The sequence below is a fragment of the Gossypium raimondii genome, chromosome 10 (genome assembly GCF_025698545.1).
Source record: "Gossypium raimondii isolate GPD5lz chromosome 10, ASM2569854v1, whole genome shotgun sequence".
Taxonomy (NCBI): domain Eukaryota; kingdom Viridiplantae; phylum Streptophyta; class Magnoliopsida; order Malvales; family Malvaceae; genus Gossypium; species Gossypium raimondii.
The window spans coordinates 57,037,647-57,053,048 of NC_068574.1; the positions used below are offsets into that span (position 1 = coordinate 57,037,647).

General features: G+C 30.8%; 1 protein-coding gene across 1 annotated transcript; it reads right to left on the bottom strand.

Annotated features, from left to right (window-relative positions):
* Positions 1 to 207: 207 nt before the first annotated feature.
* LOC105775636 (hypothetical protein) lies at positions 208 to 1,027 on the bottom strand. Its single transcript, XM_012598133.1, has 2 exons — positions 380 to 1,027; positions 208 to 300 (listed from the first exon to the last, which is right to left on the bottom strand). Exons 1-2 carry the CDS (start codon positions 1,025 to 1,027, stop codon positions 208 to 210), a joined length of 741 nt encoding a protein of 246 aa, XP_012453587.1.
* Positions 1,028 to 15,402: the final 14,375 nt, after the last annotated feature.

Here is a 15,402-nt window from a genome sequence, read left to right on the forward strand (position 1 = left end):
GATTTGTACAAGCCAACAATTATTTTATCATAATAATCTGAAACCAGATTGTAACATCAACAAAACCACTGATTTCATAACTGTTAAAACTTCATAGAGATGTAAGTAATTAAATCACAAATGAAAAAGCCGACAGCAACACACTTTGTAAATTTGTAAACAAACCAGCAACGCATCAACAGCAGCAGAAAGCATCAAGCATTTCGATCACTTACAACGCTTCTTCCCGGCCTTCTGGGTAAGGAATACATTGGTAAGCGCGTTCTTGGACTGTAGCGACGCCGTCAGTAACTCCACACCCTGAAACAAAAATCCAGACCAATGCCATGAAACCTATGTGTAAAGCAACGTATAGAGAAATGGGGATAATGAAGCTCACCTCATTTATGCCTACATCAACCACTTTCTCTTCCAAAGCATCAACTCGTTGAACGTTGAACTTATTGAGCATAGTTATGCTTGAAATAGTTGACATTGGCGTGACCGTCAGATCATCCATGATCGTATATGTAACAACACCTTTCACATAACCGCCTTCATTTGCATCCGATGATGCAGTTGAAACCTTATTTGGGGGTTCTACAAATGATGCAGGGGAGTTCATAGCATTTTTGCAAGAAGGACACTTCGATGTTGGATCATTTGCATAATAATTACCACAACGTGAAACACAGCCAAAATTATTAGTAGAACACATGTAAATGCTTTGTGTGGTTTTATATTGAATGGTTGGTAACAAGCGAGGAACATTGGTTGCCAAGCTTGATGAATAGTTAGGTTTCAACAAGGTATCCTTGTTTGTTGTCGGTTGGAAGTATGTATCACCCAAATTTTCAACGCTCTCGTAAAGGTTTGCAAGGCATCCGACCATGCCTTCTTTTGCAAGCAGCCTTATAACAGTACCTACAGGCAATATCAATATGTTAAAGAGAAAATCAACAAAATCTTTGCCAGCTTCGGCATATAGAACACTCTGCCCTTTTGTATCAATCAGGAGCTTCAAGGTTATGGTGGTGGAGGTTGCCATGGATTGAATTAGACCATATGAAATGACGGGAATTGCAGTGAATCCCCATCATGTTATCGCTTGCTTTATATACTGAGAGAATGGGAAAGGACAAAATTAAATGAACATTCATTAAAGAGAACTCTTGATTTTCCTTTGGCCAAAAAAATAAAAAGAAGAGAGAACTCTTGATTTTCCACTATTTCATCTGTAGGAAGCCAAGCATGAGAATCGAACAAATGTTTTTATTAGATAAACGAGCTTTAATCGGGTTAGCATGAGCAGTTCAATTTGTCTATTGCAAATTGAGTTGAATCTTTTGAACTTGACAAACTCAATTCAAGCTTTATAATTTGAGCTTGACTCGATTAAAATAATTTATATTTTTCGTATTGATTTTACAAGGTTTTTTCATACCGAAAGAATACCCATCTAAATGTTAAAATCAACTGCAGAAAATGACCAACAATAACCATGAAGCCTGACCATAATCTCTGGGTTGATTCAATTCAATTTAAATATCAAACTACCAAATTAGCTCAATGAACTTTTTTATCTAATAAAAAAATGTATTTAGTTCTCATTCTCCATTTTAAATTCGATCATATTTACATGCAATTTAAGTTCGAGTTAAAATTATATTATTTAATGCTAATCAAAATTCTAAAATAAAAGTTTGTTCTTTTAGGAATAAATAGAGTAACTTCAACATAATTTACACCCAACAAAACCTTAAAATGGTTGGCATTCCTAATTTCCAATATAAACTAATTTATACATTGATGACTGTTTTTCTTCAAGGTTTTTGATCGTTATAGTTTCTTGATGAATTTCATGGAAGCCCATTGGTTTGAACTTTAAGTGGCAGAAATTTATAAAAGAACTTTCCTCTATTAATTCTATATGGTAACAGATTCAACGTCAGTTATTGATGATTTGTTGTGGGAGTAATGAAACTCCATTAATGTTACATGGCAGTTTCAAACTACGTATAGATGAAGTAGTGGAAAGTCAAGAGTTCTCTTTAGTGAAAGCTCATTTTGTCCTTTACAATTCTCTCTATATATAAAGCAAGCAGTAATAGGATGGGAATTCTCTGCATTTGCCTCCATTTCAGGTCGACTATTTCAATGGCGACCGCAACGGCTGCCACCACCATGACCTTGAAGCGTCTGATAGATACGAAAGGGAGAAGGGTTCTTTAAGCTGAAGCTGGCTAAAATTTCGTTGATTTTCTCTTCAACATACTGTTATTGCCTCCTGGTACCGTTATAAGAATGCTTTCAGAAGCAGGCATGGTTGGATGCCTTGCAAACCTTTACGGGATCGTTGAGAATTTGGGCGATGCATACATTCTGACGATAACAAACAAGGATACCTTGTCGAAACCTAAGTATTCTTCAAGCTTGGCAGCCGATGTTCCTCTCTTGTTGCCAAACATTGAATCATCTATAAGACTAAGGTTTTACCGATGTCCTAACGGTCATAATAGCAATTGTCGTATGTACTATGCAAATGATCCAACATCTACTTGCCCTTCTTGCTCTCATGACATGAACATCCCTGCAACACTTGTGAACCCCCCAAATAAGGTTTCAGCTTCATCAGCTGCTGCAATTGAGGGTGGTTAAGTCGAAGGGTTCGTTGCGTATACGATCATGGATGATCCGACAGTGACAGCAATGTCAACTATTTCAAGCATAACTATGCTCAATAAGTTCAACGTTCAACAAGTTGATGCTTTGGAAGAGAAAGTGGTTGATGTACGCATTAATGAAGTGAGTGTCGTTTTATCATTTCATTTTTAAGTTGCTGCAATAAACTCAGGTTTCATGGCATTCGTCTGGTTTTTTATTTCAAGGTGTGGAGATACTAAAGGCATTGCTACAATACAAGACCGTGCTTACCAGTGTATTCCTTACCCAAAAGGCTTGGAAGACGGGTTCTAAGTGATCGAAATGCTTGATGCTTCTGCTTGTGTTGATGCGTTGCTGGTTGTTTTACAAATTTACGAAGTGTATGTTGTTGGCTGGTCCAAAGATTGTCGTGTTGGAAAATATGGATATCACATATATAATAAGGATAATTACATGTTATTATTTATTATCATGATAGGTTAACCCAAATTAAAAGTGATCTAATTTGGTTAAAATTTTATTGGGATTTAATTATTAAATAAAGTATAGGTCAAATATGTGTAGATACTCTAGTAATTGAGTTCTAATCAAATTCTAATTAATGATGGGTTAGAACTAATATGTCAATGTTATAAATATTAGGATTATGTCTTAAATTACACACAAGATATCTTTTCTAATATCACATCCTAAGGAAGAGAGAGCAAATATGCTCTGAATTTTTCTTTTGTATTAATTTGGAAGATCGAATCCTTAAGCTTCATAGATTTCAAGCAATTCATGGATTCGATACGCTTCTACATTTAGTTTTGTTCTTGATTTATTATTGATTACTTGACATGATAGATCCTGGTTTATTAAGTTTTATTTTAAATTTATTTTACAAATCTAACAAGTGACATCCGAGCTTTGTCATGTTGAATCATTGAGAATGAATTGATTCTTTATTATTTTTGGATTGATTCGTTTTTCTTTTTTTATTTTATGGATTTGATATTTTAATTATATATTATGTTGAATCTTTGAGATTAATCTGATAAATTTTTGGGTTTTGATTCTTTAAATAAAATTTTAGGGTTTTATAAATATAATCTAGTTTAATATTTGCATATGCTATTCAAAATTAGATGAAGGTTTATTTATTTATAATCAATTGATAAAAATTGATTTGTGAGATTTCTTTATTTTCTTTTCACACAACTATTTTATAAATTTTGGTTAAAGTCATTATTAAATTAAAGTTACATACTTACAACTTTTGCAATTGAAGAATTCTAATTGAGTTGTATAATTGGTTTTGAAAGTTAATTCACTTGATAATCGAATGAATGAATGTTGGTAAGATGTTTTTTTTTGCACTATTTGTTTTAAATTTTCTGTTTGTGGTTGAATATATATGGAATTATCATCTTTTGTCTTTATTCATGATGAATTATATTCACCATTGAATTCAATTCATATATACTGAATAATTACTTTTGGTTTCGCAAATAATTATTTTGTATAAGTTTTAATCCTTATGGAATCCGACTAAAATTAAAATATTTAGGTTTTTTTAACATGGTGACTATGAATTTTCATAAATGGTTAGCATATAAAGGTTTTTATACAATTTGAGATTCTTTTATAGTTGATGGTTATGAAATTTTTTAAAGTATTTGTGCATATAAAGAAGTTTTATGGTAATGTCTTTAGTCATAAATATAAATTTGAGTTTACATGAAATGTATAAGGCAAACCAGTATTATTTTTCTATTATTATAATTGTGTATATATTGTGTGTATATATATTATATGCATATCAATGATTTTGAGGATTAGTGCATGATTATAGTTGGCGTGAATAGGTGTTTATAATCATTATTAAATAAGATATCTTTTATAGTTTAATTGGTGAAATTAAGTTTTGATGAAAATCGTTGAAGTTGTTAATTTTTTTTTGTTATGGTTATATATTCAATTTAATGGGTGCTTTGGTGCAAGATGAATTAATCTTTCATGTTTAATGTTTTGCATCATAGTTGTTGTTGAATTTTACCAATTGTGCCGCCTATTTTGATTCCTTTTTTGTGCATAATTGTTCATTTTAAAGTTATTAATATTAGTCGATGAATTTCAATTATCTATACTACCAAGACACATACATATTTAAATATTTTGGTTTTAAATCTGGTTCTATAATCTTAGGTTTTGGCATCTTATAGTTCCAAATATTTGGTTAAATTATGATGATATGGTTTATTGTATGAATTGTGGGATATGCCAACTATTATGAATTTTTTATATATTTATTGGCTTGAAAATATTTTTCAAGGATTCATGTGAATATCTATTTAATCATAACAACTTAAGTTTTCTATTTAATTATGAATATATGTATATGCATGAATTGCTTTGGTGTTTTTGTCCATGTCAAAATTATGAATACATGTGCTTGTTAATTATTTGGCATTGAACCACTACATTATTTCATTTGATTTTGATATATATAGTTTTGGAACAAAAAAAAACAATCAACGATTAAGATTTTCGGTTTTTATTGCATTATTAAGACAACTGGGTTATTTTGAAGTTTATAAAGCAATAAAAAATAGCTTTGACATTTGACTATCGAGTAATTTTTAAATTTGAATATTGATATGTTTTATATATTTTAAAATAACTTAATTGAAGCAATAAGTAACCAAAGTGATTTTTTTGTATAAATTATTTTGTTTTAAAATATAAAAGTTCTGTGCATATAACTTATGTTATGTTAATATTGATCGGCTTAAATGAAGGATTAATAATATTACATGTGCAACTATGGTGATAAACATGTGACGATTATTCGGTTTTACATGTGAGTAATAAATTGGCTCAAAAGAAGATTTATTGTTCGACATGTTCTTATTGTCAATGTCGATTACTATACCGGATATCACTTACAAATTAATATTTTGTTCGAAAATAAAATATTAATGGAGTGTCTCGATATATTCAAATTATTTTAGTTTAAATTTGAAGTCTTATGTGAGGTTGTTTATGGTTTATGATTTATTCTACTATTATTATATTTGTCAACACTATTCTATGTTGTTTTGAGATAAATATATATATATACATATATATATATATACTATTATGTTTTAATTTGATTGAAAGATGAAATTAAGAGAAATATTTTTAAACAAATAAATTGATTTTGGCTTTAGGTTTTAATTAATGATGTCTAATATTTTAAATAGAGTAGTTGAAACAAAATGCCGCCAAAGTGACCTCTTTTGTGTAGATTAGTTTATTTAAAATGTCAAGATGATTATATGTTTTTTGTGATTCATGCGTTTATTAATTGACCCAAAAGTAAGTTAATATTTGGTAGAATTTCAACGACATATGTGGCGATAAATGTGTGACAATTATAAGGTACTTTATGTGAGCAATATGTTAGTCCAAAGATTAATTCATTGTTCGACATAATTTATTGTCAATGTTTGATTGATATAGCAAGAGTACCGCTTACTGTTAATATTACTATCCAAAAACTTGATGTTGTGTTTGGCATCTTGAGATGGGATTAACCATTATCCTAAATTTATTGTTTACTTATGAATATTGATCTGAGCTTATTTTTATATATTTTTTGTTCTATATTTAGCTAATTCATCTTTTACTGCCACAATATCTACTAATATAAATTTTACACCCATGCTTAATGGGACTAATTTCAATGAATGGAAAAGGCACTTACTTATAGTATTTGGTTGTATGAACATAGACATTACACTAAGGGAAGAACAACCTGCACCTCTCACTGTAGAAAGCACCCCTTATGTTAAAAGGGATTTTGAGAGGTGGGATCGTTCAAATTGCATGAGTCTAATGGTCATGAAGCACAACATTTCAGAAGCCTTTAAGGGCAAAGAATCTAAAAAGATTACTTAGGTCAAAGTTTCCTTGACGAAATTGAGAAACGTTTTGCTAAAAATGATAAGGTTGAAATGACATCACTTCTGACTTCTTTGATGTCTATAAAGTATAAGGGTCAATGAAATTTTGAGCGATCTAAGGGCTATGAGTTTTATGATCCCACAATTAGATATATTTTTTAGATGAGAATTGCAACATTCTTTTAGGGTGTTGAGTTTGGAGGGGGAAATAAGGTGAAAGATATTGCTTTTAAGGATGAATTGAATTTTAACTCAGTTTCTACTATCACTTTTGACGATGTTTAGGTTCTCATACCTATCATTGATTAAGAAGTGAATCTAGAGCCTCAATAATACAATGTTGAACACCTCCCTATTCAAGATGAGGTAATTGTTCCAGAAGAACAAACTCAACAACCTCAAGAATGAATATCATTAAACAGGTCCACTAGAGAAAGGGTTATAATGGCTTTAGTGGAATATTTTGACCTTAAGCTACATCAGATGAATATTAAGTTAATGGTTTCTCAATGGTAACATTGACCATACATTTATATGGTGCAATCAAAAATTTTTGTGTCTGATGATGCAAAGGTAATGATTTGCAAATTAAATAACTTCATCTATGGGCTTAAGCAGACTTTTCATCAGTAATATTACAAATTTTACCAAATGATTATCTTATTCGATTTAGAGATGAATTTTGTTGATAATCGTATATACCATAAGTTTAGTGGGAGCAAGGTTCTATATTTGGTTTTATATGTTAGTGACATACTGCTTGTTAATAATAAGTATAACCTCAATCAATACCCTAAGAATAATTTTGAGATTACGAAAATGCATAAGAATCTTTACATTTTAGTAGTGGAAAGTCTAATGTACATTCAGGTTTGTATACATTGGAATATTGTGTACATTATTGGGATGTTAGGTAGATATTTTAAGCAACCCTAGTTTGGACCATTGGATAGCATCCAAGAGGGTTATAAGGTATTTTTAGAGAACAAAAGATTACATACTCGCATATCAGAGATCTCATCAGTTAGAGATCATCAAGTATATAGAATATCGATTTTGATGAAATATGGATACAATATTTTGTCACTAAGATGCAAATTGAGAAAACAAATTGCAATATTTTATTCCAATAGCAACAAGAATATATCAAAGTTAAAACACATAAACTTTAAGTTCTTGGTTGTTAAAGTAAAAGTTTAGAGTGGCTAGGTACCTACAAAGCATATTAGGACAAACTCCATGATTACGGATCCGCTTACTAAGGAACTACACCTAAAGGTTTTACAAGAGCATATTGCTCATATGGGTGTAATGTCATTTAAAGGATATTTGGTTTTAGTAGGAGTTTGTATTTTTAAATGCTATTATATTATAGACATATTTTTAGTTATTTTAGTTTAAATATATTAAATTTATTTTTTGTAGAAATAAAGTTTATTTGGTTTATTCAAACTCTGATTTTGGTAATGTTTGATCTCACTAAGGTTTAAGAGGACCACTTGAAATAGACATATTTAGATCATATTGCATGTAAATTCCATGCTACACATCCATACTTAATCTATGTCATTTTTTGTTAATATACGTGATCGGGGATTGACTTAGTTATGATATATGTAACAAAAGTCACCTTGGTTCTATGTTAACATAATTAGTGGACAAATTTCTTCAAAATACCTTTTAGATATGATAATAAAATTTTTGAGCTCATAAGGTTATATAATGACATGTAATTATAGAATAATTAGTATATATGTGGTCCAAGTGGGAGATCGTTGGAAAATATGGATATCATATATATAATAAGGGCAATTACATGTTATTATTTACTATCATGATAGGTTAGCCCAAATTAAAAGTGATCTAATTTGGTTAAAATTTTATTAGGCTTTAATTATTAAATAAATTATAGGTCAAATATGTGTAGATACTCTAGTAATTGAGTTCTAATCAAATTCTAATTAATGATGAGCTAATTAGAAATTAGAACTAATATGTCAATGTTATAAATATTAGGGTTATGATCTCCAAATTACACACAAGATATCTTTTCTGATATCTCATCCTTAGGAAAGAGAGAACAAATATTCTCTGAGTTTTTTTTTGTGTATTAATTTGAAAGATCAAATCCTCAAGATCTGTAGATTTCAAGAAATTCATGAATTCAGGCACGCTTCTGCATCTAATTTTGTTCTTGATTTATTATTGATTATTTGACATTATAGATCCTCATTTATTAAGTTTTATTTTAAATTTATTTTACAAATCTAACATGTTGTTGCTCATTTTCTTTTGTTGATTTCAATATTTGTATGTCTCTTAAGTTAGAACTTTTATGAACTCAAATGGTTATATATGTTGATCTTTCGATGTTTTGTTGATGTTAAAATCTAGTTGCAGACTTATGTTTCAAAACAGTTGTTGGCTTTGACAATGCAGAGGTTTTTACCAATAGGAATGATAATATAAAGTAATGGCTAAAATAATTCTATGGAAAAGATAATTTTCAGAATAAATACTTGAATAAAGGGATAGATCCAGCTTAAAGGGTTACTATATTTTGTAAAAGAACGGGTGAAAATTAAGAGGAAATGAGATGGAGAAGTGTGTGGCTTTGCAAAATAGTAGAATTGGAAAGAAGTTGCAGACACAAGAGATCTAGAAAGAGCAGCATCCCACATCCTTAAAATCATTTATTAATTCCTTCAAAGTTAACAACATTGTCTTGTAGACCTTAATTCCTTGGCTTTGATGGGAAAACAGAAGCCCATAATAAGTAATTTGGACCATCACTCTGGTAATCTCTAATTACATAACAACTTTTGCTGAGAAATACGTAAACTCCTAAAGGAGACCCCATTGAAGAATGACAATAGCTACTGATTGTTGAGATCTCAAGTCAGAATTACTAGAGACTCTACTTAAGGAGTCTTTTGGTTCAGCTCCTGGTATTAAATGTTGAATTTTAAAGAACAAAAGGGACCGGGTTAGAGGTTGGTACTTCATTTTGTTAGAGGCCAGTAATAAACATAGTATTGGGAAGTCCACATCTTAGGTAGTAGTGTCCTTGGTTACAGCAAATTAACCTCTATATAAAGCATAGACTCTGTCATATTTATCATCGCAGTAACCGTATTGAACAACTGTGAAGCTCCTAGTTTTTAGAAATAGCTTTTTGCCATGGCTGCCACCACCACTGTTAGGCTAAAGCTTCTGATAGACTCGAAGTCTGAGAGAGTGCTGTTCGCTGAAGCTGGGAAAGATTTTGTTGATTTTCTTTTCAGTATTTTGTATGCCTGTTGGAACTGTCATAAGGCTCCTTACTAAGCAAAGAATGGTGAGATGCCTTGGAAACCTTTATGGACGCATCAAAAACTTGGGTAATACCTAAATGCAGTCACTAGCAAAGAAAGACACCCTTTCGAAGCCTATGATTTCAAACTATGCTGCTAATAATGTGCCACTTTTGTTTCCAAACATGAAATCCTCAACAACCACGACCAAAATTTATGGATGTAGCGACTATTGTTGTTTCACGTATTTGGAAAATGACCGAAATCAGAGAAGCAAGGGTTCATCCTCAGCCGGGGGAGGTTATGTCGAGGGAGTAGTTACTCATATGGTCATGAATGATCTGGTAGTGGCCTATGTCCAAAATTTCTAGCATCACTTCGCTCAACAAGTTTAAATTTCAGGATGTTGAGGTTCTTGAAGAGAGGAAGTCATTGATATTGAAGTAGACGAGATAAAGTATCCCTTTTAAGTCTCAATATATAATGTATGTACATGTGTATCACTACACCAAAACAGGTCTTTAGCGGCGTTTTTTTAGGCCTTTAGCGGCGCTTTTTAACGCCACTAAAGGTATTTGCGGCGCTTCCAAAGGCGCCGCAAAAAAGGCCGCTAACGAAAACGTCGCAAACGTTTGCAGCGTTTACAAACAAAAACGCCGCTAAAGACCATGATCTTTAGCAGTGTTTCTTTCTAAGCGCCGCTAAAGAACATGGTCTTTAACGACGTTTTTTTCTAAGCGCCGCTAAAGAACATGGTCTTTAGTGGCGTTTCTTTCTAAGCGCCGCTAAAGAACATAGTCTTTAGCGGCGTTTTATACAAAAACGCCACTATTTTTGGGATTTTTTTATATTAAATTTTTCATTTTTTCAGCCCTCCTGTAGCAACAAATCAAAAGCAACCAGATCTAAACCAGCCAAAAGCAATAAATTTATATAATATTTCAAATTAAACAAATAAAATAATATTAATATCAATAAATAAAAGTGAATTCATATTATTTTTGCAAAATGTTAAATGTTAAAATGATAAAAATATTTATGCAATACACTATGACGGTGGAAGTTGCGACTGAAACATCTTCATCATAGTCTGAAGCTACTGCTGGAGTTCGTCGTACTTTTTGCTCTGCTCTGCTTCTCTCGCTGCAGCCTCTGCTTCCCTCGCTGCCGCCTCTGCTTTAAGTTGTAGCTGGAGTTCTTCATATTTCCTTTGAACTTCAACTGTGGTCGCTTGCATCTGAGTCATCTAGTCTTTTAACCTCTGAACTTCAGCTTGAGCCTGACTCCCCGAAGCCATGTATTGTTGCGAGCTGGATCCAAAATATTGGGTTGGGATAACAAAAGATCCTTGAAATCGAACCCGACCATACCTTTCAGGACCCAAAACTTCAGTAATAATCCGGTTATCAATGTCTTCAAGATGAATAGAACTATCACTAGAAGCAATCGTTTCGTACTCCGCCTTTTTATCATTTAGTTTTTCCTAATAAATAAATCACATAGTTAGGAACGCAATATATATTAAAAAACATATGCAACATAACAATAGTCGCATTACAAGCAATGAATTAAACCATTAGAAAATAAACACTATTTTATATGTAAAACAAGTCAAATCGTATTAAGTAAACGTACCATTATTTCACCAGCTTTAGGAGTCATGGGAGATCCATCTTTCTTCCTATGTGTAATTTCAAAAAGTTGAAGGCGTCTAACTTTTTGACCGGACGACAGTTCCTACAATATAGTAGTAAAAATATTATTTAATGGAAAGTTATACATATTTGACAATATTAAAAAATTAAAAATACCTCCGCCTCAGCTACACATGCAAAACTTCTGGACCCGGCTGTGTGAGTGAATTTTTGTTTTTGCCTGCTGCTTTTTCCAACTTGTTCACGATCCTACGTTATGAAATTTTTAGTACGTAAATAGTAAATACTATAAACAAAAATAATTACAATAGTTTGGAAGTACGTCATACCTCGCCTTTCTTCGAATGCCAAAATCTAACTGCATCTTCCCATTTGTACCTCAACATACCTGGCGGGACATTTTGCAATTTCTCATCGAGGGTTATTTTTGTCTTATAATAATTTTTCTTCAAAGTACTTTTATTGTCTCTCCATCTTTTTCCCAATGCCTTTTTTACATAAGCATCCGAGACCTCTAAAGCAAACCTCACCTACAAAAAACACAAGTTAATAAAGTAAATATAAATGAAACTATTTCCCAAGCATTACAGATGACATTAACATTTTGTTACCTTAATATTATCGATGGCTTGGTTTTTGTTGCTATCGGGCATTTGATGCCATGGCTCGTAGTTGATAGGCAACATATTCGCATTTCGTGCTAAAATGCCCATGTATCCTGCTAAAAGTCGAGCTTCTGATCCAACAGGCTGACCAAAACTGTTTCGTCCAACTTTGACACGCTCGACTAGATCTAACTCGTATAACTCTCTAAGTAGCGTATGTCCTCGACCTCTGCGCGTCCCACCATTTTCAGCTACAAATGGTATATTATAATATAAGAATTTGAAAAATAAATCAATTATAAGTCAACACGCATGTAAATTAAATGTAAAATTACTTTGAACTTCTGTAGGATCCTCAGGTGTAATTGGAACATTCGAAGATCCAATTGTTATCTGTTGTTCAGTACTATTTGTTTCTATCGAGTTTGGATCATTTTGAACAATGCTTCCCCTTAGAATTTTTCTTCTAGGCATTTTATCTGCAATACACGTAAAATAGTTAAAAACTTTATAACTAATTACAACAATAACAGCACATATAAAATAGTTCAAATATATAATAAGATCAAGATTTAAATTATGATATTACATATAATTAAACAATCGTAAAATCTTACTACATCATTATTCGTAAATATCTTCATCTGTATCCTGACAAACCCATTGAAATTGTGCACTAGTACTAGGGATATTATCGTTTAAGTTTTGTTCTGGAAAGGGCAAAGTTTCTGATCTGTCGTCGATGTTATCTATACTTCCACTGCCCATGTCAAACAAGTCTCTAGGGATGTTACGGAGTACAACGTACCAACCCTCATCAGTTGGATCTTTTGAGTAAAAAACTTGTTTGACTTGATAATCCATCATCGGTTCGTCCATCATGGTGCCACGTCATATGTATGTTATGTATAACTTGTAATTAAGTTATGTATAATATTAATTAAGTTGTGTATTATGTAAGTTGTGTATTATGTAAGTTATGTATTATGTAATTTATGTATTATGTATTATGTATGTTATGTATAATATTAATTAAGTTGTGTATTATGTAAGTTATGTATTATGTATGTTATGTATAACTTGTAATTAAGTTATGTATAATATTAATTAAGTTGTGTATTATGTAAGTTGTGTATTATGTAAGTTATGTATTATGTAATTTATGTATCATGTATTATGTATTATGTATGTTATGTATAATATTAATTAAGTTATGTATTATTATGTATGTTATGTATAATATTAATTAAGTTGTGTATTATGTATTATGCAAGTTTTATTTATTACAATCGACTTAAAAGTTCAATGGCAAAATAGTTAAAATATTAATCGAGGATGTAAGTGGATCACTCCCCTTTAATATTTACTACTTTTATCATTTCAACACTAATTTGATTTTTCGATCATTTTCACTTTCAACTTTTAATATTTAATTAAATTATAATTTTTAGATAAAACGGTTAGATAAACTCTTAAAATTTAATGACATTAAAGTGACAACTCACGTAATAATTCATATTTATTGCATAAAAATCAGAAAAAATAACAAAAAATTTTAAAATTTCAACAAATTTAAAAATATTCATAAAAACAAATATCTACAACAGTAATAAAGTATACATTATATGAAATGTTATCAATATATTAAAATTTTAATATAAGTATTTTTGCAAAATAAAAATAATTTAATTAAGTTTGAATATAGAAAGAAATGATAAAAAATAAAATTAAGACTGAAATGACGAATAAGTAAATATTAATAATAAATTTATTTTTGTGCCTTACGTTAAATAAATTAATAATATATTTATAATTAAATAAAACAATAAAAGCTAATTTTTATTTAAGTAATGTAATATATATATAAATTTTAAGTAATGTAATATATTTAAGTAATGTAAGTTATAAATTTTAGTAAGTAATATATTTAAGTAATGTAATATATTTTAGTAAGTAATGTAAGTAATGTAATATATACTGTAATTTTAGTAAGTCATGTATTTAACATTCATTAAATCGGCAGCCCATTTTACAATGTATATACAATATCCAAATCTGTGTAAGAAACAAACAGCAGAGAAATAACAAACTCATTGAACAAAGCGTAGCAGACATGTAGGAACTCGGTGTGAAAGGAACTTTTTGTTCTCCATGTGTTCTATATCAATGTTTGAATATGTGTCCGGAATCCAGATATATCTGTCAGATGGATACTTTAGGAACAATCGAAGAATGAAGAAATCGTGTAACATAGTTTAACATTGTTTACCAACTACAGAGCTAATTACAGAGTGCTGGAAAATCGATTACGTTCTAAGAAAATTACTTTCAACAATTTTTACTGCAACATGGAGAAAAATTTAAAAATATATAAAGAAGGAAGAACAGCTAAAGCATTTACTTGTAGATGCAGTTTTATACTAAATTACTTCAAAGCCTCAACAGTATATGAATAAATTAGGCTTTGTCCAGCCCCACCCAATAAGTTTTTCTTAAAAGAGATTTTAAAATGCACAAAAATTTCCAAGTCATTCAAATGTTTTTACCAAGTTAAAAGTTTAAATAACACTTAAAGCAAAAACTGTGATGCTTATTTGAGGAAATTCACAGTGAAGTCAACTAAAATTAGAGATTGTCGAAGAGTAAACTTTTGTAGTTTTAGTTCAGTTGTTTACCCCTTTTTAGTAATAACTAAATAAATTCAACTCAAATCGAAGGAATAAAAGTAAGGACATTTTGATTAAAATAATATCAACAAACTTACCTAAATACGAAATGATCAATAAGGCAAGAATAAATGGTTAATCCACAATTTTGAGTTCTCCTTTCTTTATGATTGGGCAAATGCAAGTGTTACTACTGGGGAACAAAACTTGAACATAAGAACAAGTGTTATTTTTAACTCTTCAACAATGAGAAGAACAAACTAGAAAGCAAACACAGAAGATCGGTACTTCTTCCCAAACCCTAGACACGCAAAAATTCCCAAATTCCCCAAATTCCCAAACAAACTGGTACAAGCTTGGTGATTGAACTTGGACTCTAAACCCCAAATTCCCAAATTACACTGAACCCAAACCCTAAATCAAGATACAGTGTTTTGAAAGAAAAAAAGCTTACCTTTTAACCACAATTTCCACAACTTTGATAGTATCCTGTCAAGATTGACTCAACTGTTGCTTCGTTTCTGATGATTTATGAGTTCTCCTCTCCCTTTTTTCCTTTGTATTTTCTCTTCGCTTTTATCCCTTTCGCTTTGTCCTCCGCTTCATTTCGC

Bases quoted from the DNA above. Each gene is read 5' to 3' on its own strand.
- LOC105775636 (XM_012598133.1), bottom strand. From the start codon at position 1,027: ATGGCAACCTCCACCACCATAACCTTGAAGCTCCTGATTGATACAAAA. The intron at 301-379 runs GTGAGCTTCATT...TTTTTGTTTCAG, and splicing joins TTGATGTAGGCATAAATGAG to GGTGTGGAGTTACTGACGGC.